Below are 26,559 nucleotides of genomic sequence, written 5' to 3' on the forward strand. Positions count from 1 at the left end.
ACAGAAAGGGGGTGGGGGTTTCCAAGGGCGGGGGGTGATGTGGGAGAATGGGGACTCCGTGTTTAATCAGTATGGAGTTTCAGTTTGGTAAGATGGCAAGAGGTGTGCAGGTGGCTGCTAGTCATGCGTCCACAGCACTGTGAATGCCCCGGAATCGTATAGTTAAATATCACTAAGATGGTAAACTTTTTTTAAAGATTTTATTTACTTGAGAGAGTAAGAGCAGAGCAAATGAGAGAGCATGAGTTGGGGCAAGGGGCAGAGGCAGAGGGAGAAGCAGGCTCCCAGCTGAGCAGAGGACTTGACCCCAGGATTATGATCTGAGCCAAAGGCAGACACTTAACTTATTGAACCACCCAGACACCCCAAGGTGGTAAATCGTATGTTACATGTGTTTTACCACAATTTTTTTTTAAAAAACAAAACTACCTGTAGTATTAAACATTTTTTTAAGAGGTAAAGTAGTTCTCATAGGGCAGGAGGGCTCAACTGGATTCATGAAATTAATGATCTGGAAAGCAAGTGCAATTTCAAAGAACATAATTCCTGATTTTTCATTCTTGAATGATAACATCCTTAAGCCTAACATCCTCATGTTTTCAAGATCCTTTGACAGACTCCCAACATCCCATTTAAAATGGAAAAGTGGTATCTGGTGCCGAGTAATTTTTACTCATAGGAAGCTTATGTACCCTTTCTGGGAGTGTGATGTTAACATCGCCCACGTTGGGCACAAAAACCTTTAAAAGTCATTTCATTTTCCCTTCCTTCAATAAGAAATGCATCCAAGAAGTGCCTGGTTGAAAGATTTAGTTCCTATGTGACTCATGTCTGATAATGTGAGTGCTGAATACTATTCTGAGAAAGGAAACAAGTCAAACAAAAAGGTACTACAAAGGAATGTGGGGTATTTATGGGGAATGAAAACCAACTGTCCCTCTTTTCTGACCAAGGTGTTCACTGAGAGTTGTAGGATTTTAAAATTCTAGATTTTTTTATTTTCTTTGTTTTTCTTATCTCTGAGGTTTGTCTGTCTCTGGATTGATCACTCTTTCTCTTTTGCACACATGCACTCTTACTTCCTCTTCTCCTGTGCCCAGCACTTTTCTTCCCCCTCTCTTGCTAGATGAGTTAATATCCCTCTGATCCTCTTTCCCAAACGATGACCTTGATCCCTACACCCCCGAGAAAAATGGGCCAGAAATGAACTTACAGGGGCTCTCACCACCACCTCACCTGCCAGCTACTCCCATCCACATGCACTGCCTTCCCACTTGTTTCCACAGATGGCTCTCATGCCAGTGCATGGCCACTGACTCCATTTGCTCATGTTCACCCAGGAACCCCACTCTGGTCATTCTTTCCTCTGTCTCCTAACATCACCACTTTTTTACTCTGCTCTATTAGATCATTCTCATGAGCACACAAAAGGTTGTCTTAAAAAGTAGAACTATATCTGGACCACACATTACCCATTAGAGCATACTTCATTTTGTTGCTCTCCTTTGCAGCAACAGTTCTTGGTCAAATTGTCTGTATCCATTTTCTCCAAATCCCCTTTTCCCCATCTCTCTTAAACCCACTCCATTAAACCTTCATTCTCACCACTTAACTGACATTCCTCCAGTCAAGGCCACCAGTGATTTCCAAAATTGAGCACCTGGTTTCCTCTCTCACCGAACCTGTTCCATTGGCAGCCTTCACTTAAAGACAACTACATGCCTCCAATTGCTCACGTCAAAATCCTTGGAGTCCTTCTAATTCCTCTAACATATAGATGGCTCTGCCATCACATTGTGTTCAGAGTCTGACCACTTCTCAGTCATACCTCTGTTGGCACCCTTGTCAGGACCACCATCACCTGTCTGCACTACTGCAACAATCTCTTAACAAGTCTCCTGCTTCTACCCTTGATTTTCATATGGCAGCCAAAGTGATGCATTTAAAATCATGTCAGCACAAGCACCTCAAATTTCTGTTCAAAATTCTTCAATACTATCTCTCACATTCTATATAAAAGCCTTACAATGGCCAAGAAAAACTTACTTGATCTGGATCCTGACTTTCCTGGTGTCATCTGATCTTCCTTCTTCATTCCGCTTCATTCTCTGTGATCTTCTGTAATATATAAGGACTGCTCTTGCCCCAGGGCTTTTGCATTGGCTGACACTTCTAGCCTGAAGTCAGCCTACAAAGCAAATCCCTCATATATCTGTGTTGTCCATTCTCACTTCCTTCAAGTCTTTGCCCAAATATCATGTTCTCAATAAAGTCTACCTTGACCAGTCTATTGCTATACAACTGCATCCCTGATTTCAGTTTACTTTTTCTTTCAATCTTAGCTCTTTAATACACTCCTGGGTACTATATGATTAACTTTTTGTTATGTGATTGTTGTCTTCATGTACTTATATATTATTGCTAGAACATAAGCTCTATAAGAACAAGTATTTTGCTTCACTAATTTACTCCAAGAATGCATGTACATAGTAGACACTCAACACAAATCTTACTGAACTAATTGACTAATAAAGAATCCAAACAGAATTACATATACTAACAAATAGTCATTCCTTCTTCCATCTGTCCAATATCAACTCTAAACACAGACAAAATGGAACCAGTATTTACTGAGCACATACTGTGATCTTGACCAATGTTAGACACGTGGCCTTTATTACACTGAATATTTGGAGCCATCATGTGGAGAAAGTTATGAAATAATTGTTGAATGACAAGTTAACTGAATGAATCCTCATTTTGCAGAGAACAAAATGGTGGTTCAGCAAATTTAGTCACTTGCCTTAGATTATATAACTAGAAATGGGTGGAAGCCAGACTGGAACTTCAGTCTGTCTCATTCTAAAGTGCCACATTGTTCAGCTCCAGAGCAGACACATAGGAATCAGACAGATGGGCAATTGTCTCCCAGGTCTGCCTCTCGACTTGCTATGGAACTCTGCGCATGTTAGTTACCATCTCTGAGCTGTACTTTTCTACCTTTTCGGTATTTCATGCTATTGGGGTTACCATAAGCAAAATGGAGTGTTAAAGGACCCATATATGTAGATTCAAATAGAGGGATAAGTGCCTTACACAAGAATCAGATGGTCCTAAAACCACTACAAAACCTTTAATAATATATGAGAACATGAATGACTTTAAAACATTATTGGCTATATATGAGAAATAGAAAAAATATATTTCAATTACTTTTAAAAATACTGTATAAGGAGAAATTATTTTCATGACTCACTTTGTAAAAATATTAAAATAGGGAATCCTATTGGAGGATTAGAAATCTTATAGGAGTACAAGAGGTTCTAAGTTGTTTTCTCTACGACATCATCTTTTGTTGCTTGAGGTGAAATTCCTCAGCCAGTTTGTAGGTTTTTAGGTTCTGTGTGTTTTTCTGCTGTACACCACAATATTAATTTGTAAAGTGCTCTGAGCTCTTCAAATAAGAAATAAGCGGGTAGGTTCTCTATTAATTGCAATTAACAACTCTTTCTTGAGCCAGAAAATTCTGACTTTAAGATTTTATCAGACTCCTAAATTTATAATAAAGTGAATTAAATGAGACAATTATGCCAAAATAATGAGAAATGACATGGTTGATTCTGAAATCTGTTAAATGTTTTACCAGGTTGAAGAAAAAAAGTGACTTAAAAATCCCCTCATACTTCATTCTAGCCTCCAGTCCCCTTCCCTGCCTCTCTCCCCCATCCCCCTGATTCTGGCTGCTGCTGAGCATGTAGGAAGCAGATGCACTGGGAAGTCAGCCCGGGGAAGTTCAGAAGTTGGGTCCATCCAGGGCTTTCCCTAGGCCCCATCACTACTTTGTGGCTGCCAGGACTTCCTGAAAGACAAATGAAAGTGGGATAGGCTAATTGCTGGAGGCTTCCTCTGAGTTCCCCATTTGGATGCAAATACAGGCTAAATGTCCACCTGGTAGAAGCTGGTGACCTGAGGGTGTGTCTTTGTCAGGCTGAGGGGTGCAGGCTGGACAAGCTGAGGGTCATGGGTCCAGTTGTCGCTTTTCAGCTATCATTCCTCCCTGGGAACAGTTTGGAAAGGAAAACCAGCCCAGATTTCCAGAAGATACCATTTAATCTCTGAGTAGCCACAGATTCTGGTTTTCTGAGGCCAAATCTTTGTACAACTGGGGGGACCTTTTTTAGGAAAATTAGGTTTAAATGCAAATATTTAGAATGGGTAAAAAAAAAAAAATCACAACATATCACTAGAGTACAAAAGAAAAATTTAAAACATCACCCAGAGCCTTTAATGAGGGTAATGTGGCTGATATTTCATCAGCTCACAAAAGATCTTTCTCTGTGTATGTGTCTTGTAAGAATCAGGGAGAAATATTCTTTTCAGACCCACTTGCTCTCTGGAAGTCTTAGGTCAAGAATTAAAAACAGGAAAGAGGGATCCCTGGGTGGCACAGCAGTTTAGCGCCTGCCTTTGGCCCAGGGCGCGATTCTGGAGACCTGGGATCGAGTCCCACGTCGGGCTCCCGGTGCATGGAGCCTGCTTCTCCCTCTGCCTGTGTCTCTGCCTCTCTCTCTCTCTCTGTGTGTGACTATCATAAATAAATAAAAGTTAAAAAAACAAAACAAAACAGGAAACAAAGGTTTGAGGTCTCCATTTGAGTGGGGAGGAGACAATTTAAAATGCTAACACGTCTTCCGTGTAAAAAGGGCAGAGGGATAAGTAAGAGAAGGGGGATGTTTCATTCATTTTTATAGCCCTCCTTGTTGTTATGATTAGAACATTTGATATAAAAATGAAGGGACAGCTGTTTTTCTACCTTTGGTCGTCTATGGCTGACATGAAGTGGGCCCACACTCAGAAAGAGGCAGCCCCTGAATGCTCAGAAATCCTGCCTGTGGGTTTTCCTGCCAAACCTGTAGGCCCTGTCCTGCGGTATCTTGTCCTTCATAGCCACTAAGAACATCCCATGGATACACACGGGAAACACTTGGGTGGTTCTAAAAAATGCCAAAGTTTCACCTTGAGATTGTGATCGAGTTCCTCTGAGTGGGAAGGAAAGAGGAGGAAGGACGCCCCCGGGGTTGGAAGCTATTGATTCCAGCATCCACCTGACAGTTGTGGTTCAATTGCCCTAAACAGTGGTTCTCCATACCTTGCACTCAGGCCAGCAGCTGGTGCATCAGCTGGGAAGCTGTTAGAAATATCAGCTCTAACACAGCAGGCTCACTAAACCAGAAATTCTGGAGGTAGGGCCAGTGGTCGCCAAGTGAATCCTGGCACACACTCAAGTGTGAGAACCACTGGTCCAGTGTTAGTGCTGGATCCCAGGATTTTACCAGCTTTCAGGTGATTCTACTGAGGAGAGAATTCTGGGACCACTCGTCTTTCCTTCCACACAGAAGCACTGCAGTTAATCCAATAATTCAGTATATGCCACATGGATATAAGTTACTTTTCTTCTTTCAATGATGACTCCAGAAATGGGTATGTTTAAAGGGCTCCTCTAAGTGGTTCTTTAATATGGCCAAACCTGCAAGCTGCTCCATTACTGTTCTCTCACCACACCTCGCCATTCTCCTTGCCTCTGTTACTAGCCTGGCTAATGTGGCCAATGTGTGCCAGTTAGGTAGGGGTCTTGCTTTCTGTCAGAATGTTCCTTGTACATTAGTGCTCCTAACAGATTCCCCTGTGCTTTACTCTTTCAGATGGGTACGCATTTTCTCAAGTAGAACAAGCTGTGATTACTCAGGAAGAGCTAATCTGTTCTTATGACACTACTAAAAGCCAAGGCTGTAAGAGCTTAAATAAGGCCTCTTCTGGCCCCAACTATGAGTGAGGTTTGGACCACAACATCCTGTGTTCTTATGTCCTTCCCCCAAACCGCAGAACATGCCAACACCCCCGAACACTCTTTTCTTGTGGCTCTGGCCAGTTATTTATGTATTGGTTTATGTATGGATCACAATCCCTTGATATAAATAATGGGGGAAGCCTATTTGCTTTTCCTTAATTTGTCTTCAATGTTTCACCTGACCTGTTTACTTTTCTGTAGTTGTGAGAATTTATCAGTTGTCTTAAGTATAAAATTAAAAGCATTTTGTTTCACCAAAATGTAAGCTTTAGTACAAGTTATTTTGGGAGAAAAGGTAGAGAAGGTCATGATGCTTAACAACCCTATCTTAATTGAAAAGGAGTCACACAGAAACTTTGTATCTTGAAAACTCAACAGATTAAGGCTGGCATATGAAGGCAGCATATAAAGTATTTTTCTTAAGTAGAATGTCCTGTCACTTTGAATCACATTTGTATAACATTTGCACAGTATTCTTGATTTCGATGAATTCATATAATAGGTGTAATATACTGGTAATCTCAGGTTTCAAAATTATTGTGCAAAAATCAATATATCTCCTTATTTTCTGGACATCAATGTACTCTCTATTCTGATTCCCCTATGCATTAGGACTTAGTAGGAAATTCAACTGCAATTATTCTTGGGACTGTGCCTCAGGCTTATACTAATTTTCCAGGGTTTCACACAGTGCACAGCATCGGGGCACCCTCTTCTTCTGTCATCTTCCCACATTAAGTCACCACTAAAACTAATGGTTTATTTTGGTCACTTCACGAGGTTTCTGTGCCAAGTGAAACTGGAACCTTTGTGGAGGTTGGAAATCCCCATACCTATGAATGATTCTGGGTCACTAATTCTGATGTGTGGGAGGGTTTATTCCCTATACATCCAAATAATTCTCAGACACCATCTGGGTATCCTATAGTTCAACTCAATTCTGACGTTATCTACCTAAAGATAGCATCAGAGCCCAAAGGTTAAGGACTGAGTCTCACAAGTCTGCCCCTCATCCCCACAAACACACTTCAGATGCCAATCCCAGGTTCAGATTGTCACCTATGCTTCTGATCAACTGTTTATAAGTCAAACTTTCCCATGACACCCTCCTTGGGTCCAATTAATTAGCTAGAGCAGCTCATAGAACTCGGGAAACCCATTTACTCATTAGATACCAATTATTTACAAAAGATATTAAATAATATGAAAGAATATGATTCAACAGCCAGATGAAGAGATACATAGGGCAAAGGTCACAAAGCAGCTTTTGGGAGTGCTTGGGTGGCTCAGTTGGTGGAGCATCTGTTTTGGGCTCAGGTCATGATCTTACAGTTATAGGATCGAGCCCGACATCAGGCTCTGCCCTTGGTGTGGAGTCTACTTCAGATTCTCTCTCCTGCTTTCTCTCTCCCTCTCTCTCAAATAAAAAAATCTTTAAACACACACACACACACAAAACTAAAACAAAAGACAAAAAACAAACACAAAAACAAAACAAAACAAAAAAAAACAAACCCAAAGCAACTTCTGTCCCAGTGGAGTTTGGGCCTACACAGTAATACATGGAAAATTCTGGTTCACCAACCCAGAAACTCCCTAAAACCCTTCCTTTTGGTTTTTTATGGAGGCTTCATTGCATAGGCCTTATTGATGAAATCATTGGCCATTGGTGATTGATTCAACCACTCCTTCACCTTCTCCAGAAAGGAGCGGGTGGGGCTCAAAGTTCCAACCCTCTATTTAGTGTTGGTTCCCCCTCCTAAGGTGCGTTCCAAAAGCTACCTTATTAACATAAACCCAGTTGCCTTAGAAAGGGACTTTTTAGGGATAAAAAGATAGCATTTCACCTTTATGCGTCTGAAGCATTTTCAGGAACTGATGACAAGAGACCAAATATAACAAAAGATGTTCTCATTGCTCTTATCACTCAGGAAATTCCAAGGGTGTTTGTTGCTGTGAGTGGACAAAGACCAAATATATATGAGAAATATGTTTTGGTCATTCAGATGACCATCTTGACCAAATATATATTCCTTATAAATCATAATGTTGCACCTGTGGTCTAACATCACCAGCAAAACCATTCCTCTCTTGGAACACATCATCATTCCAGTGCACACTGAGGGAATGAGGAGATAGCTTTCAAATTTCCCATGTAGTCTAAAGTCCTATTTCTCAAACCCATTCTACTTAGTTTTTAAAAGCAAAAGCCAGGAATTCTTGAAGGCAGAACCCTCTTTTCTGTTCTTCTATCCAAATGTTTTTTTCCTGAGGAAATAACCCCAAAGTCTAATAACTATTTGAATAGAGATAAGGCAATAAGAAAAACATTGGGGAGGGGGAGGAGAGGGAGAAAAACCTAACCAGTATCTCAAAAATGTATTCATGAGTGGAAAAACAAAATATGGCATATCCACACGATGGAATATCATCTGACTATAACAAGTAATGAAATACTGATACACACACAACATGGATGAAACTTAGAAACATTATGCTAAGTAAAAAAAAAGCCAGTCGTTAAAGGCCACATATAGTATGATTCTATTGGGAAGTTCGTAAGCAAAACTATAGAAATATAAAGGAGATTAGTAATTGCTTAGGTCTACTGAGAAGATGAAGAGGGAAAGGGTTACTATCTAAAGGGTAACAGGGTTTCTTTTTGAGCTGATGAATATGTTCTAAAATTGACTGCAGTAATAGTTGCACGTATTTGTGAATATATTTTAAAAAGCCATTGAGTTGTATACTTTAAATGGATGAATTGGTGATTTAAATCTCAGTAAAGCTATTTTCAAAAATTATCCAGGAGAATTCTCCTTTTAATTATAATGTACTATAATGTACTTTGCCCTCCTGCTTAAAACTATTAGAAAACGATATGAAAAATGTATTTTCAGACATTGGACAAACGACAGCACAGGAACATAATCCCTAAGAGAAAAGAATTAAAGTAAGCCATACTGTTTCCCAGGCTTTCTTCCTAGAGGCACTTTCTAGACCATGGTACAGAAAAGTAGTACCCAAGCAAAGCACAGTACTCTCAGTGAATTGGGGAGACTAAGCTAAAAGTTTGGGGAGGCTGAGGCAGCTGATATTTGCTGGGTATAGTACTATTGAAAAAGAAACTGAATTCAGAAAGAGCTCTAGACATTTCCTTAGGGATATTACAGAGTGAACAGCTAGATGACAACCTATATATAGGTGGAGTGAAACTCAGCAAAGTTGGGCAAAGACAACTACCAGAGACAGTTGCCTCTATTGTCCAGTTGTAGGGTGGACAATTCCCAGAACTTCACATGACACAATATTCAAGTAAATAGGGTGGAAGGGCTTGATGAATATTTGAGATATTCATAGAGACCCCAAAAGAGCCAGACCTGAATAATAAGGCTAAGCTAGCACTAGAGCAAAAACTACTCTAGACCTATAATCTTATTTTAACAAAGCTTATCTTAGCAAAGCTTGAAAAGAAGCACCCAAAGCATCAGGTGGATCCATAGTTAACTAAGCTGCCTGGAAGAAAAAACAACCAACCCATCTAAGAGAAGAAAACAAATCCAGACACTTCAGTATAATAGTAACAATGTTCAGGGATCCCTGGGTGGCGCAGAGGTTTGGCGCCTGCCTTTGGCCCAGGGCGTGATCCTGGAGACCCGGGATCGAATCCCACATCGGGCTCCCGGTGCATGGAGCCTGCTTCTCCCTCTGCCTGTGTCTCTGCGCCTCTCTCTCTCTCTGTGACTATCATAAATAAATAAAAATTAAAAAAAAAATAGTAACAATGTTCAACATCTAGTATGAAATAAATAGATTTTCAAAGCAGGAAAACCTAATCCATAAGCAAAATAAAAGTCAATGGAATGATCCAGAACTGACAGAGATGATGGAATGAACAGACAAGAACTTTAAAACAACTATTACAAATATGTTTACGGATTTAGGACAACATGAACACAATGAGGGAAGAAATGAAAACCATAAACAAAGAAACAAATAAAACTTCTAGGGCTGAAAAAACATAAACAATGAAAATGTTATTGAATCAGTTTAGCAGATCAGACACTGCAGAATAAAAAAATAAAAATAAAAACTTGAGCAAAGCAGTTGAAATGATCCAAACTGAAACACAAAGAAAAAGGCTGAACAAAAACTGAAAAGAGCATCAATTACCTGGGAGACAATACTAAACAATTTTATATGCATTCTTTAGAGTTACAGATAGAGAAAGTGATAGAAAAATAATCATTGAAGAAATAAAGGCAGTACATTTTTCAAGCTTGATCTGAGAAGCCAACCCATGGCAGGCTAAACACACACAAAGCATAATCAATTTGCTGCAAATCAAGGATAAGGAGAAAAATCTTTAAAGTAGCCAAACACACACTCTAAAGTTAAGGAAAAGCACATTGAAAATGACCACTGACTTTTCAGAAAAGCCAAAAGGAAATTTGCTGAAAAAAGAAAAACTATTGTCAAACTGGATTCTATAGCTAATGACAATATTGTTCAAAATGAAAGGGGAAGATAAGGCATTTTCAGACAAAAATTGAGACAGTTTACCACTAACAATCCTCAACTAAAAGAAGATGTATAAAAGGAATTTGGTTACACTGAAAGAACATGTTAAGAGATGGGGAATGTGATTTACAAAAATTTCAAAAAGGGTAATTCTTGGATGAATAAAAATTTTATTTTCTAATTAAAAATTTGTTTCTATTTAATGCAAAATTAGTAATAATGTATTGCAGGGTTTATAACATACGTAGAATAAAATATTTTGTCAACAGTAGCACAGAGAAAGAGAGGAAGTATACTATTATACAGTTTTTGTACTATATGTACATGATTTAATGTTATTTAAATGTAGTCTGTAGTGAATTTTAAAAGTATACTGTAAATTGTAGGAAACCACTAAATAAAATGGTATGTCTAATAAAACAGCTTATAGAAGATAAGGGAATACCAAAAATAATAAAGGGGAAGGCAAACCTTAAGAGACTCTTAAATATAGAGAACAAACTGAGGGTCACTGGAAGGGAGGTGGGTTGGGGGATGGGCTAAATGGGGGATGAGCATTAAGGAGAGCACCTACTGGGATGAGCACTGGGTGTTATATGTAAGTGATGAATCACTAAATTCTACTCCCGAAACCAAACCAAACCAAACCAAACCAAAATAATACAATATGTAAACTCACTTGAATTTAAAAACAAAAACAAAACAAAAAACAAAGTCATGAAAAGTGGGGAAAAAGAATAAAAGATAAATAGAAAGCTGGTAGATTTAAACCCAACTACACTGACGATTACATTATGGTTTAAATACTCTAAATAAAATCAAAGATTACCAGACTCAGTGAAAAAGCAAGATCAACAATCTGGTGTTGCCTGCACCCCGATGTTTCTAGCAGCAATGTCCACAATAGCCAAACTGTGGAAGGAGCCTCGGTGTCCATCGAAAGATGAATGGATAAAGAAGATGTGGTCTATGTATACAATGGAATATTCCTCAGCCATTAGAAACGACAAATACCCACCATTTGCTTCGAGGTGGATGGAACTGGAGGGTATTATGCTGAGTGAAATAAGTCAATCGGAGAAGGACAAACATTATATGTTCTCATTCATTTGGGGAATATAAAAAATAGTGACAGGGAATAAAGGGGAAAGGAGAAAAATGAGTGGGAAATATCAGAAAGGGAGACAGAACATGAAAGACTCCTAACTCTGGGAAACGAACTAAGGGTGGTAGAAGTGGGAGGTGGGCGGGGGGTGGGGGTGATTGGGTGACGGGCACTGAGGTGGGCACTTGATGGGATGAACACTGGGTGTTATGCTATATGCTGGCAAATTGAACTCCAATAAAAAATAAAAAATTAAAAAAAAAAACAATCTGGTGTTGGCAAGAAATGCACTTTAAATACAATATATAAGATGAAAAATTTCTAGAGGTTTGTTGAATATGAACATATTTAACACTGCTGAACTGTACACTTAAAAATGGTAAATTTGGGGCACCTGGATGGCTCAGCCAGTTGAGTGTCTGACTTTTGCCTCAGATCATGATCTTGGGGTCATGAGATTGAGCCCCACATCGGGCTCTGTGCTAAGCACAAAGCTTGCTTGGCATTTTCTCTTTCCCTATCCCTCTCTGCCCCCACCTACCCACCCCCACTCACACATTCTCTCTCTCAAAAAAAAAAAAAAAAAAAGTAAATTTAATGTTATGTGGGTTTTTTTTTTTACCACAATAAGAAATACATATATTAAATAGTTTAAAAGGATAGAAACCACAGATAAACCATGGAAACACTAATAATAGAAAAGGTAGACTACCTACATTAATATCAGAAAATTTAGGGTTAAATTGACATTAATCAACCTTATCAAAAAAGTGTAACAATCCTACATGTATATGCACATAATTACAAGTCTTCAAGATACATAAATTAAAAACTGATAAAACTTAAAGGAGAAATACACAAATCCACAGTTATAGTTGAAAACTTCAACACTACTCTCTTAGTTATGGATAAAATAAGTAAAAAGTTAGGAAGAATATAGAGGATTTGAACAACACTACCAGTTAAAGTTGATCTAATTAAAGTTCATAGAACACTATTCACACCAACAATAGGACACATATTCTTTTCAAGTGCACATGGAATATTCACCAATATAAAATATATACTAAGTTGTAAAATAAGCCTCTATAAATTTAAAAGCTTGAAATTATATAGGATATATTCTCTGGACATAATGGTATTAAATTAGCAATCTCAGTTGAAAGACAGTTAAGCTAGCTGTAATACCCCTAGATATTTGGAGGTTAAATACACATTCGTATTACTTATTCATTAGTTAAACAAGAAATGAAAAAAATATGTAGTTTTAATAAGATGATTGTTAAAAGACAACACATCAAAATTTTGTGCGAAGCAGCCTAAGCGGTGCTTAGAAGGAAACTTAGAGCTTTAAACTTAAACTTATAGCTTTTCTTATCTAGATAAATAAGATAGATAAGAAAAGTTCAAAATCATGAATGAAGTTTCCTAGGAAAAAAAGAGCAAATTAAATTTAAATTGAGGGATGCCTAGGTTGCTCAGCAGTTAAGCATCTGCCTTTGGCTCAGGGCATGATCCTGGGGGTCTGAGATCAAGTCCCGCATCAGGCTACTTGCAGGAAGCCTGCTTCTTCCTCTGCCTATGTCTCTGTGTCTCTTGTCTCTCATGAATAAATAAATAAAATCTTTAAATAAATAAATAAATAAATTTAAATTTATTAGAAAGTAGTTCAAATTGGGGATCCCTGGGTGGCTCAGCGGTTTAGTGCGCCTGCCTTTGGCCCAGGGCGTGATCCTGGAGTCCCAGAATCCAGTCCCACATCCGGCTCCCTGCGTGGAACCTGCTTCTCCCTCTGCCTATGTCTCTGCCTCTCTCTCTCTCTCTCTCTCTCAATCATGAATAAATAAAATCTTAAAAAAAACGAAGGTAGTTAAAATAGAAAATGGAAAAATGTACTATAAGTGCCTGACATTAAGATTTAGATTGACAAGGCATCCATTTCAAAAGACATTCATCTTGAGTAAGCATATTGTCAGCTACTAGCAAAACAACCAGAAAAAGAATTAGGCTGTCCATGAAGGTCCCTGTTTCAGAAAGCCCAGGTAACCTACACAACTGACTACTTGAGTGATTCCGGTTCTCACTTCCTGTGCTCTAATTCCCACTCTTATGCTTTATTTTATTTTATTTTATTTTCACTCTTATGCTTTAAATTAGTCAACAAAGACTGAACCTTCTGGGACACCTGGGTGGCTCAGTGGTTGAGTGTCTGCCTTTGACTCAGGGCGTGATCCTGGAGTCCCTGGATCGAGTCCCACATTGAGCTCCTTGCATGGAGCCTGCTTCTCCCTCTGCCTGTGTCTCTGCCTCTCTGTGTATGTCTCTCATGAATAAATAAATAAAATCTTAAAAAAAAAAAAAAAAAAGACCAAACCTTCAAAAACTAGACAAGCCACCTAGAGCATCAGGTCTTTTACCTTTGTCTATCTCTAACCCTCTCTTAACATGACTGCAGTGTATAGCCCTCAGCCATGATGTGTGCCCTCTAGGACTTGTGAGTCATAAATCTTGTTCCTCAAAGTTCCCTGATGGTTTTTGCTGTTGTGCATCCCACATCACAATAAGAACCCAAGGGCTGATCCAGCCACAATACTGGCCGGATTGGGGAAATATCTGTGGGGGTCACTGTGAGTCTTCCAGGCCAGGCAAGTGCCTCAGGCATTCCTAGCTGATAGCATCACTACCAATAGGCCGGACACAACAAGAAAACAATAGAAAAAATAAATCAAACTAAAAACCTAAATCATTGGAAACGTCAATAAAATTAATGTATGTCTAGATCAATCAAGAAAAGAAAGTGAAAACACTAATTATCAGTATCAGGAATGAAGGAGGGAACATCAATACAGATCCTACAAACTTTATAATAAAGAAATAGTATTGGGATCCCTGGGTGGCGCAGCGGTTTAGGCGCCTGCCTTTGGCCCAGGGCGCTATCCTGGAGACCCGGGATCGAATCCCACGTCGGGCTCCTGGTGCATGGAGCCTGCTTCTCCCTCTGCCTGTGTCTCTGCCTCTCTCTCTCTCTCTCTATGTGACTATCAAAAAAAATAAAAATAAAAAAAATAAAAAAATAATAAAAAAAAAGAAATAGTATTAACAACATTAAGCTGGTAAATCTGAAAACCTAGATGAATTGGATAAATTCTTGAATAAAACATTACCAAAACTCGCACAAAAGAAACAAAAATCCTAATAGTCTTTCACCTATTAAAGAACTTGAAATTGAATATATAGTTTGAAATCTTCACCTATAGAAAATTTCAAATCCAAGCAGTTTTATTGATGAAATATATAAAATATTTAAGAAAAAATATCAATTCTACCCAAACCCTTTCCAAAAATAAAAGAGAAGGGGCACCTGAGTGGCCCAGTCAGTTAAGCATCTGCTTTCGGCTTAGGTTGTGATCTCAGGGTCCTGGATTGAGCCCCACATCTGGATCCCTGCTCAGTGTGGAGTCTGTTTCTGCCCCTCTCCACCACTCATGCTCTCTCTTAATCTCTCAAATACATAGAATCTTTAAAAAAATAAAAATAAAAGAGAAAGGAACATTTCCCAACTTATTTTATGAGGACAGTATTTTCCTGATGCTCAAACCAAAGAAAGACATTATAATAAAACTATAGGCTATTATCCTTCAAGATTATAAATACAAAAATCCTTGACAAAATATTTACAGATTAAATTCAGCAATATATAAAAAGTATAATACATCACGAGCAACTGAAATTTAATCCAGTAAGGCAAACTTGAAAATCAATACTCTAGTTCATCATTTTAACAGACTCAAGGAGAAAAAGCATATGAACATCTAAAAATGCAGAAAAGGCTGTTAACAAAATTCAAGAACATTTGTGACCCCCTCAAACTCTAAAGAAACAAAGAAAAAAAAACCTTCTCAAAATGATTGAGTGTCTATAAAAACCTCACAGCTAACATATTATTATTTTTTTAAAGATTTTCTTTATTTATTCATGAGAGACACACAGAGAGAGAGAGAGAGGCAGAGACACAGGCAGAGGGAAAAGCAGGCTCCATGCAGGGAGCCTGATGTGGGGCTCAATCCCAGGACTCCAGGATCAGGTCCTGGGCTGAAGACAGGCGCTAAACCGCTGAGCCACTGGGATTCCAATTTGCACACTTTAAAAGGGTGAGTTTTATGGTATGTGAATTATATCTCAATAAACCTAAGTTTTAAAAAAGCACTTACTAAAATTTAATAAGGGAATTCAGAAAATTTGAAGCTACAGGGTCCATATACAAAAATCAATTGTATTTTTACAGTAGCAATAATTAGAAAATGAAATTTATTTTAAGATAACATATTACAATAGCACCAAATGACAGGAAATAAATAGAAATCTAAAAAATGTGCAAGATCTGTATGCTGAAAGTTTTAAAGATGCTCATGAGAAAATATTAAGAAGACAATAAATGAAGAAATATATCCTGTTCACAGATTGGAAAGCTTACTACTGTTAAGATGTTAATCACCCCAACTCATCAACAGATTCGACACAATCTGAATCAAAATAATAAATAACAATACCACTTACAATCAAGATTTATCTTTAGGAATAAATTCTACAAAATGCTACTGAATATTGCGTATTACATTGCTAAGAGAATTTCGAGATGATCTAAATAGATATATCATGTTTATGAACTGGGTAATTCTTATTAAAAATCATTAAGATGCCATTTCTTTCCAAATTTATCTAAAGGCACTATAATTCTAAATAATACTCCAGCTGGCTTTTTCTAGGAAAAGTTGATGGCTAATTCTAAAATTTTTGTGGACTATCAAAGACTCAGAACAGTGAAAAAATTTGGGGAAAAAAGAATAAATCTGGAGAACGTACATGACCTAATTTCAAGACTTATTCTAAAGAAAATACAGTAATCAAATATAGATAGTGTATATGGTTAGATGTATAGGATCGATGGAACAGAAGAGTCCAAATATAGACCCACATATATATATAAGGTCAATTGAAATTAGACAAACATTTTGAGGTACTGCCATACAAAAAAATGAGTGAAACTTTAAGGATAACCTTTATTTTTTTTAATTTATTTTTTATTGGTGTTCAATTTACTAATATACAGAATAACCCCCAGTGCCCGTCACCCATTCACTCCCACCCCCCGCCCTCCTCCCCTTCTACCACCCCTAGTTCGTTTCTCAGAGTTAGCAGTCTTTACGTTCTGTCTCCCTTTCTGATATTTCCCACACATTTCTTCTCCCTTCCCTTATATTCCCTTTCACTATTATTTATATTCCCCAAATGAATGAGAACATATAATGTTTGTCCTTCTCCGACTGACTTACTTCACTCAGCATAATACCCTCCAGTTCCATCCACGTTGAAGCAAATGGTGGGTATTTGTCATTTCTAATAGCTGAGTAATATTCCATTGTATACATAAACCACATCTTCTTCATCCATTCATCTTTCGTTGGACACCGAGGCTCCTTCCACAGTTTGGCTATCATGGCCATTGCTGCTATAAACATCGGGGTGCAGGTGTCCCGGCATTTCATTGCATTTGTATCTTTGGGGTAAATCCCCAACAGTGCAATTGCTGGGTCGTAGGGCAGGTCTATTTTTAACTCTTTGAGGAACCTCCACACAGTTTTCCAGAGTGGCTGCACCAGTTCACATTCCCACCAACAGTGTAAGAGGGTTCCCTTTTCTCCGCATCCTCTCCAACATTTGTTGTTTCCTGCCTTGTTAATTTGCCCCAAACTCTCCCTCTTCGCCGATGACATGATACTCTACATAGAAAACCCAAAAGTCTCCACCCCAAGATTGTTAGAACTCATACAGCAATTCGGTAGCGTGGCAGGATACAAAATCAATGCCCAGAAATCAGTGGCATTTCTATACACTAACAATGAGACTGAAGAAAGAGAAATTAAGGAGTCAATCCCATTTACAATTGCACCCAAAAGCATAAGATACCTAGGAATAAACCTAACCAAAGAGGTAAAGGATCTATACCCTCAAAACTATAGAACACTTCTGAAAGAAATTGAGGAAGACACAAAGAGATGTAAAAATATTCCATGCTCATGGATTGGCAGAATTAATATTGTGAAAATGTCAATGTTACCCAGGGCAATATACACGTTTAATGCAATCCCTATCAAAATACCATGGACTTTCTTCAGAGAGTTAGAACAAATTATTTTAAGATTTGTGTGGAATCAGAAAAGACCCCGAATAGCCAGGGGAATTTTAAAAAAGAAAACCATAGCTGGGGGCATCACAATGCCAGATTTCAGGTTGTACTACAAAGCTGTGGTCATCAAGACAGTGTGGTCCTGGCACAAAAACAGACACATAGATCAGTGGAACAGAATAGAGAACCCAGAAGTGGACCCTGAACTTTATGGTCAACTAATATTCGATAAAGGAGGAAAGACTATCCACTGGAAGAAAGACAGTCTCTTCAATAAATGGTGCTGGGAAAATTGGACATCCACATGCAGAAGAATGAAACTAGACCACTCTCTTTCACCATACACAAAGATAAACTCAAAATGGATGAAAGATCTAAATGTGAGACAAGATTCCATCAAACTCCTAGAGGAGAACACAGGCAACACCCTTTTTGAACTCGGCCACAGTAACTTCTTGCAAGATACATCCACGAAGGCAAAAGAAACAAAAGCAAAATGAACTATTGGGACTTCATCAAGATAAGAAGCTTTTGCACAGCAAAGGATACAGTCAACAAAACTCAAAGACAACCTACAGAATGGGAGAAGATATTTGCAAATGACGTATCAGATAAAGGGCTAGTTTCCAAGATCTATAAAGAACTTATTAAACTCAACAGCAAAGAAACAAACAATCCAATCATGAAATGGGCAAAAGACATGAAGAGAAATCTCACAGAGGGAGACATAGACATGGCCAACATGCACATGAGAAAATGCTCTGCATCACTTGCCATCAAGGATAACCTTTAAATGTTTTCAGTAAATCTTGCGGAGACAACTGAATACCCATATGTAAAAAAAATTGAACTTCAACCTCTGCCTCATCAAATGTGAAATTAATTTGAAAAGGTAGACAGACGTAAAGGCCAAAGGCTGATCTACAAAATTTCTAGAAGAAATTTTAAGAAGGAAGAACACATGATTTATAGTAATATTTGCAATTAACAAGGAAAAGATACCTTAAACTCTTCAAGAAAATTAGATTCGGATTTGAAGAGACACCAGAGGAAAGCAGAGAAATGAAATGAATGAGTAAGGCTGAAGAAATTTTCCCTCCTTTTCACCCTATCCTAGAAAAAAAGAGTTTGGTCTATTGGTTGGTTTTAATGCTAAATTATTATTATTATTATTATTATTTATGATAGTCACAGAGAGAGAGAGAGAGAGAGGCAGAGACACAGGCAGAGGGAGAAGCAGGCTCCATGCACCGGGAGCCTGATGTGGGATTCGATCCCAGGTCTCCAGGATCACGCCCTGGGCCAAAGGCAGGCGCCAAGCCGCTGCGCCACCCAGGGATCCCTTAATGCTAAATTATTAAGAGCAGTTGGGTCAAGCAAAGTGCTGATCATTTAGAAACACCTGTTAACTCTTTTGTGGAGAAATTATAATATATTCATGGTCAACCCCATAAATCAACATGTTAGTATTCATATTCTGGAGCTGTCTGTGAGCATATTTATGGGAGAAAACAAAATTGTAACAAAGATCTTAAAAGTCTACTTTTGACGATATTTTTAGCACTGTAAATATTTTATTTTGCTTGTGGATCCAAACCATTTGAAAATTGAGCCAAAATTCAATTCTTTTTCAAATACTCGGCTATTTTCAGAACTTGATTCTGACCAAGATAAATCCATAAATCAAACTTTTGATAATCCTTACTGCAGTTCATTTTTCCTTCCTTATTTTCTTTTTTTTTTTTTAAATGATCTTTCCTTCCTTATTTTCAAGGGTTGTACCCACCTGTTAGGGTGAGTTCCAGCACCTGCTGTGATGAAATTCCATAGTCACTGGGCCAATAAAAAGCTAAAGACTGATTTTGTGTCTATTTTTCCTCCACAACATTTGATTGATGTAATTTTCTGACAAGGTCTTATTTCCTATTAATGCAAAATGAAAACAAATTTGTGGGAGACCATAAATTAAAAGGCAAATTAAATTTGGTTATAAGATTTATAACAGTTATGATAAACAATTAGAAAAGAAATACCTAATAGATAAAAGGGAGGGGGACAAAGAACCATTTACAGATGCAGGAAGACACAAAAATGACCCTTAAAAATGAAAAATTAAAAAAAAAAAAAGAAAAATTAAAAAGTTAACTTCACTTGTAATCAATGGGAAAACAAGTGAGAAAGACTGAGCTACTACTTTTCATCTAACTAGAAATGGCTGGGAAAGGAAAACCAGTGTTTATGAGTGTGGTAAACCAAATCCTTTTATTGACTGCTCATGAAACATTCAGCAGAGCAAAATGTCTAAATATATCAGAACTTTCAAAGATGTACTTTCCCTTTTAACAATTTAATGTTAGACGTTTATTCTGAGCATATAGCCTAAGTTGCAGGTAAAAATCCAAGTACGAGGATGTTCAGTTGAAAATATTGTAAAGAAACAGAAACTGGAGAAAGATCTAATTCCCACAATAGATCCCTGGTTTAAAAAATTATATATAATCTTATTTTAAATACTCAGAAATCTTTCAAAATCATGTTATAAAAGAATGCTTACCCACATGAGAAGGTGTTCATACTTTATAAGGTAGGGGAAGAAAATAAGCTTCCAAATAGCATGTTTACTATGATCCTGTTTATATGTATGTAAGTATACATACACATCTATAGGTACATCTGACAAAACTGGAATCATAATGCCCCATATGTTAACTTTGAAATGTTAGCAATAATTATCTTTGGGATGTTGAAAATACAAGCAAATCTTGCATTGTCCATTATTTCTACACGTTCAATGTGATTCACGTTAGTAAGACATTTTATTTTTTTTATTTTATTTTTTTTTTAGTAAGACATTTTAATATGAGCATTTCAGTATTGGTGTGTAACTATAGTTCTTATATATATAATATATATACACACACATATGCCATGAAAAGAATGAAATCTTGCCATTTGCAATGATGTGAATGGAGCTAAATATTATTAAGCTAAGCAAAGAAGTCAGTCAAAGAAAGACAAATACCATGTGATTTCATTCATATGTGGAATTTAAGAAACAAAACAAACAAACAAAGGAAAAAAAGAGAGGAAGAGACAAACCAAGAAACAGACTCTTAACTATAGAGAACTGATGGTCACCAGAAGGGAGGTGGGTTGGGCAATGGATTAAACAGGTGATGAGGATTAAGGAGCGCACTTGTGACAAGCACCAAGTGTTGTTTGGAAGTATTGAATCACTAAACTCTACACCTGAAGCTAATATTACACTATATATTAACTAACCGGAATTTAAATAAAAGCTTTAAAAAATTGACAAGAAAGAGGGGTTATTTTTTTTTTAATTTTATTTATTTATGATAGTCACAGAGAGAGAGAGAGAGAGAGAGAGAGAGAGAGAGAGGCAGAGACACAGGCAGAGGGAGAAGCGGGCTCCATGCACCGGGAGCCCGATGTGGGATTCGATCCTGGGTCTCCAGGATCGCGCCCTAGGCCAAAGGCAGGCGCCAAACCGCTGCGCCACCTAGGGATCCCAAGAGGGGTTATTTTTAATTGAAGAAGAAATCATGTTTTTTAGAGGGGTGTAAATGCTCCCACCCATCATAAATTTTATGACATTGTGTCAAATGATACATTAAGTAGTGATCATTATGAAAAATGCAAAACTACTTGTTTGCCATCTGGAATGGCATTATTTTTATATAAGTGGCTACCCTATCAGTCCCTTTTGTATTTCTACAAATTACTTTTGGAAAAAAGATTATTTTACTCAAAACTTACTGAATTTTATAGGTGATTAAAAAAAAGGCCAATCTCATAAAAAAGTCCTGGGGGTATAATGTACAACATGATATACTTAACATTATATATATTTAAAAGTTGCTAAGAGAGTAGATCTTAAGAGTTCTTATCCCACACAAAAAATTGTAGCCATGTAGTGATGGATATTAACTAGATCAATAAGTCACAATAATGGTGATCATTCTACAATATATATAAATATTGAGTCATTATGTTGTATACTTGAAACTAATACGTTTTGTCAATTATATCTCAACTTTGAAAAAGGAACAGGATTAAGAAGTCTCCAGTTATTTGAATATCTATATTTTCCCATTACAGAAAAGTTTATTGGACTTCCAAGTTGAAAATAAGAACAACCTTACTCTAACCAGTTTATGCCTCTAAAACAGAATTATAAACTTAGACCCAGAAAGGACACCCTGATAAGTCGACTTAGTCACTATTTTATTTGTTTGCCATTGGGTGAAACAACACCAAAACCTGCTTAGAAAAAAGGAGTTATCTCCCATTTTTATGTGTCCTTTATCTTTAGAAAATTGTAATTTTTCTTTGTTAAGGAGAACAAGTGGAGTGTAAACTCCCCTGCTGAGCCAGGTAGGGAAACTGCTCAGAGGCTGGTTCACCTGACCTTGACTTTCCAAATCTGCCCTGGGCATGAGCAACAGGGACTCCTCGAAGCCCATGCATCTGCAATGCATCCAGGAGGGGACCACCCCCGTTAGGGATATCAATCTTTTCTGCTAACCAGAGGTCCATGTCTGTAGCCATGGCCATGGGAGTCCCCTACTCATGGACCTCGGGTGAGTGTTTGAAATGTGGAGTAAAAATGGAGAAGAAAAGAAGAAAGGGAATTACATTTGCACAAATGGTAGGATGACCAACTATCCCAGTTTACCTGAGGGGTTTTTCCTTGGGAGAGTTTTGGGGGAAGTAGGATGAAGTGGTCATCCAAAGTTTGACTGCTAAAGAGACAGGACTCAACATGACAATGCATTCCCATTTACAATTTATTGCAGGAAAAGGATATAGTCTAGCAACAGCAGTAAAGTAAGGTGATACATCAGGGTCAGAGGCTGCCCCATAGCAATAGGGCCACCGAGGTCAGGCACCTGCTCCCAGAATCCTCCCTCTATGAGGGCCCACACAGACCCCTTTCTCTATCTCAGATCAAGAACCACTGACTTGGGGGATCCCTGGGTGGCGCAGGGGTTTGGCGCCTGCCTTTGGCCCAGGGCGCGATCCTGGAGACCCGGGATCGAATCCCACATCGGGCTTCCGGTGCATGGAGCCTGCTTCTCCCTCTGCCTGTGTCTCTGCCTCTCTCTCTGTGACTATCATAAATAAATAAACATTTAAAAAAAAAAAAAAAAAAAAAAAGAACCACTGACTTGTGCATGGAATTCCTCAGAACCAGAGTCCAAAATGTAATCTCAGCTGTTCCTTATATCCTCCAGGCATTTTCTTGTTAGATAACCAATCTAGATGGCAAGGCTCTCTAGGGACAAGGAGACCTCACTGGGACAAGGTGTAGATCATTATTCTTACTGTTATCGATAAACAATGCTGACAAGTTGGTACCAACTTAGCAGACCCATAGTTACAAAGAAACGCTATCACTCGGTACATTACATACACTGACCAGCCGTTAATGCCCTGCATGGACTTTAGTAACACAGATCAGGTCAAGTTCCAGGTCTGCTGGAGTTAACCCTCACTGCTCATATTAGATCAACAAGACCAGAGGCTTAAAATAGAATGGTACGAGCTTTAATCATAAGTCTTTTGGCTTTTCCTGTCAAAGGAAGCTTCCATTTGGCCTCTGCTTGGACTCTTGCTTCCTTACTGAAATCTCAGCCCAGTTTCTGTCTTTACTTCTTATTTCCAACATAGCTTTCTTGTTTTCCTGCCTTTTTATTCCTCAGCATGCTGCACAAACTAAAAATTCTTCATATTTTACTTTGTAAAGCGATTTGATTCACTTTGCTCTACTCCAAGTTCTCACAAGCAGTGTCCCACCTCTTCATCCTCCTCCTCCTCTTCACATTATAATTACTATAACATCAACAGGAATGGCAGTAGCAATGCTTACTATAGGCCTTATTCTGCTCCAGGCCCTGAGCGCCTTACACATATTTTCATACTTAATCACCACAACAGTGTTACAAAGTAGGTAGTATTAATATCCCTATTTTACAAACAAAGAAAGTAAAACAAAGAAGTTCAGTAATTTTCCCAAGTTCACTCAAGTTGGACTTGGAAGTCAGAATTCCAAGCTGTGCTATACACATTTCACTGTACTCTCCAAAATGGCCCATCAGGCTATTTCACAAGCACTTCTCTCCAGAGGCATCCTGCCACTTGTAAATAGTATTTTGGAAAATCAACAGCATAGAATACAAAGTTGGTTTATATATATATATATATACACATATATATATATATATATACATATATATATACACACATATATATATACACACACACACATATACATACATCTATGTATATACATATATGTATATATATAATCACTTCAAAAAATATAGAAAAACATTGCAAAAGAAAACAATTTTTTAAACAAAAAAACTGGTAATTATATATTCAGATATTTTTGAGAATACATCCATAAAACAAGGAAAGAGTGGCATGAAAAGGACAAATCAAAGAACATGAAAGGGTCCTTAAGAATTAAACATATTGCTAACATAAAATACATTCCTCCAAGAGGGGGTTTGGAGGATAAAGTTTGGATAAGTTCCTAGGATGTAGAGAAAAAGGAAGAAACAAACTATGAAAGAAGAGAAAGGAAATATAGAGAATCAATCTGGAATGTCCAACATCCAACTAAGAGGAGTACAAGAAAGGAGAAGGAGGACAATGAAGATAGCAATCTAGGGAGAGCATCTGGAAGAGTATCAAAGCTGAAGAAAGGCACAGTCTTCACAGAAAACAACTTAATAGGGACCAAGATGAAAGAGAAAAAAAGACAGTTGTATACACTACCTCACCCACCAAAAGATAAAGAAAAGATGCTGAAAGCACCCAGAGAGGAAAAAGAGGTCATTCAGAAATAACTGTTAGAATGGCACCATCATGTGACCTAGGCTAGTTAACTTCATCTCTCTGTGCCTCAGTCTCCTGATTTGTAAAAGGAGGATAAAATAGTATCTACCTCCAAAAAGTGTTGTGAATATTAGCATGAATTTTGGGAAGATGACCAAGTAAAAGGATCCTCACCCCATCCCATGAACAATACCAAAATAATAGCTACAATTAGGTGACTAACACTGAAGACTGTCAAAACAGACCTTCCGCAGCTAATCATAGAGAGGGGGGCACATCCCAAAGGGTAGGAGGGGCAGGGACATGGGCGGGACTTAACCCCCCTCCGGCCCCGGGAGACTAAACAGAAATGGGAGGGACATTACAAGCGTGAAGATTTGAGAGTGCGGGTCTCAGCACTGGACACCTGCACTGGAAAGACAGGTCCCCATAACGTCTGGCTTTGAAAACACCAAGACTTAACTCAGGGAGATTTTAAATCAGCAGGGCTTAACTCTGGGTATTGTAATATCAGTGGGCTTAACTCTGGGAAAGCCAGAGGGCAACAGGAAATGGAATCCCAACCCTGAAAGAGCCAGGATACTAAATAACTCAGCCTGAGACACAGCACAGAAGCACTAGTTTAAAAATGCCTGTAGTATACATGAAAGATTTATTGAACATGTGCTGGAGAGGCAAGTAATCTTATAACATCTATGGGATATTGCTCCAGAAGCAAACGTGCTAGTGAGTGCCATTTCTCTTCCCCACCTCCCAGCCTAGGTAGCTGGACATCTGTGGGAGACAACACTGTGCTCTCCATCTACCCTGCTAGCACTACGTGCCTGCCAGACATTCCCCTATGGACCTGCTCCATCATTCCCACCGGACTCCAGATGTGTCCTTCCAAAACAGCTTCTGCCCTGACACACCCTGCAGAAGCCACTGCCAGAACGAGTGCCTCTCCAAAGAGACTCCTGCCTTAAGATGGGGGAGGGATACAACCCCACATGCCAGCATGCCTGCAGTTTCCGCAACTAGGCCTCTTGGCTGGCTATCCAAGGGGTGAGCCTTGACCTTCAGTGCACTGGCAGCTATGGCAGAGAGGCTAATTGCAGACAGCTAGGCTGACCAGATTGAGGACTAGTAATGAAATTAAATCAGTAATCAAAAACCTCCCAACAAACAAAAGTCTGGAACCAGATAGCTTCACAAGTGGATTCTACCAAACATTTAAAGAATTAATACCTATTCTTCTCAAACTATTCCAAATAGAAGAGGAAGAAAACTACCAAATTCATTATATGAGGCCAGCATTACTCTGATGCCAAAAGGGGATAAAAACCCTACAGAGGGGATCCCTGGGTGGCGCAGCGGTTTAGTGCCTACCTTTGGCCCAGGGTGCGATCCTGGAGATCCGGGATCGAATCCCACATCGGGCTCCCTGCATGGAGCCTGCTTCTCCCTCTGCCTGTGTCTCTGCCTCTCTCTCTCTCTGTGTGTGACTATCATAAATAAATAAAAATTAAAAAAAAAAACCCTACAGAAAATGAAAGATACAGGCCAATAGCTCTGATGAACATGGATGCAAAAATCCTCAACATAATATTAGCAAACTGAATTCAACAATGCCTAAAAAAAACAAAAACAAAAAACAAAAAAACAAACAAAAACCATTCACCATAATCAAGTGGGATTTATACCAGGGATGGAAAAGTGGTTTAACATTCACAAATCAACATGATACATCACATTAAGAAGAGAAGGAATAAAAACTGATCATCTCAATAGATGTAGATAAAACACTAAAATATTCAATATCCATTCATGATAAAAGCTCTCAACAAAGTGAGGTTAGAGAGAATATAGCTCAACATAATAAGCCATATGGGGAAACCCCATAATTAACATACTCAGTGGTGAAAAATTGGAAGCTTTTCTTCTATGATCAGGAATAAGACAAGGATGTCCACTCTCACCACTTTTATTTAACATAGTACTGGAAGTCCTAATCACAGCAATCAGACAAGAAAAAGAAATAAAAGGCATCCAAAG

General features: G+C 38.3%; 1 protein-coding gene across 6 annotated transcripts in view; it reads left to right on the plus strand.

The window, feature by feature from the left end:
- LOC140615799 (phospholipid-transporting ATPase IB-like) overlaps positions 1-6,108 on the plus strand; it is a 178,673-nt gene extending 172,565 nt beyond the window's left edge. For all 6 annotated transcript variants that reach the window (XM_072795717.1, XM_072795721.1, XM_072795718.1 and 3 more), the window contains one exon: positions 5,703-6,108. In XM_072795717.1, the coding sequence (XP_072651818.1) occupies positions 5,703-5,833 (131 nt within the window). In that variant the 3' untranslated portion in view covers positions 5,834-6,108. The remainder of the gene's footprint in view (positions 1-5,702) is intronic.
- The last annotated feature ends 20,451 nt before the right edge of the window (positions 6,109-26,559 follow it).

Source organism: Canis lupus, chromosome 24 (assembly GCF_048164855.1).
Source record: "Canis lupus baileyi chromosome 24, mCanLup2.hap1, whole genome shotgun sequence".
Lineage (NCBI taxonomy): Eukaryota > Metazoa > Chordata > Mammalia > Carnivora > Canidae > Canis > Canis lupus.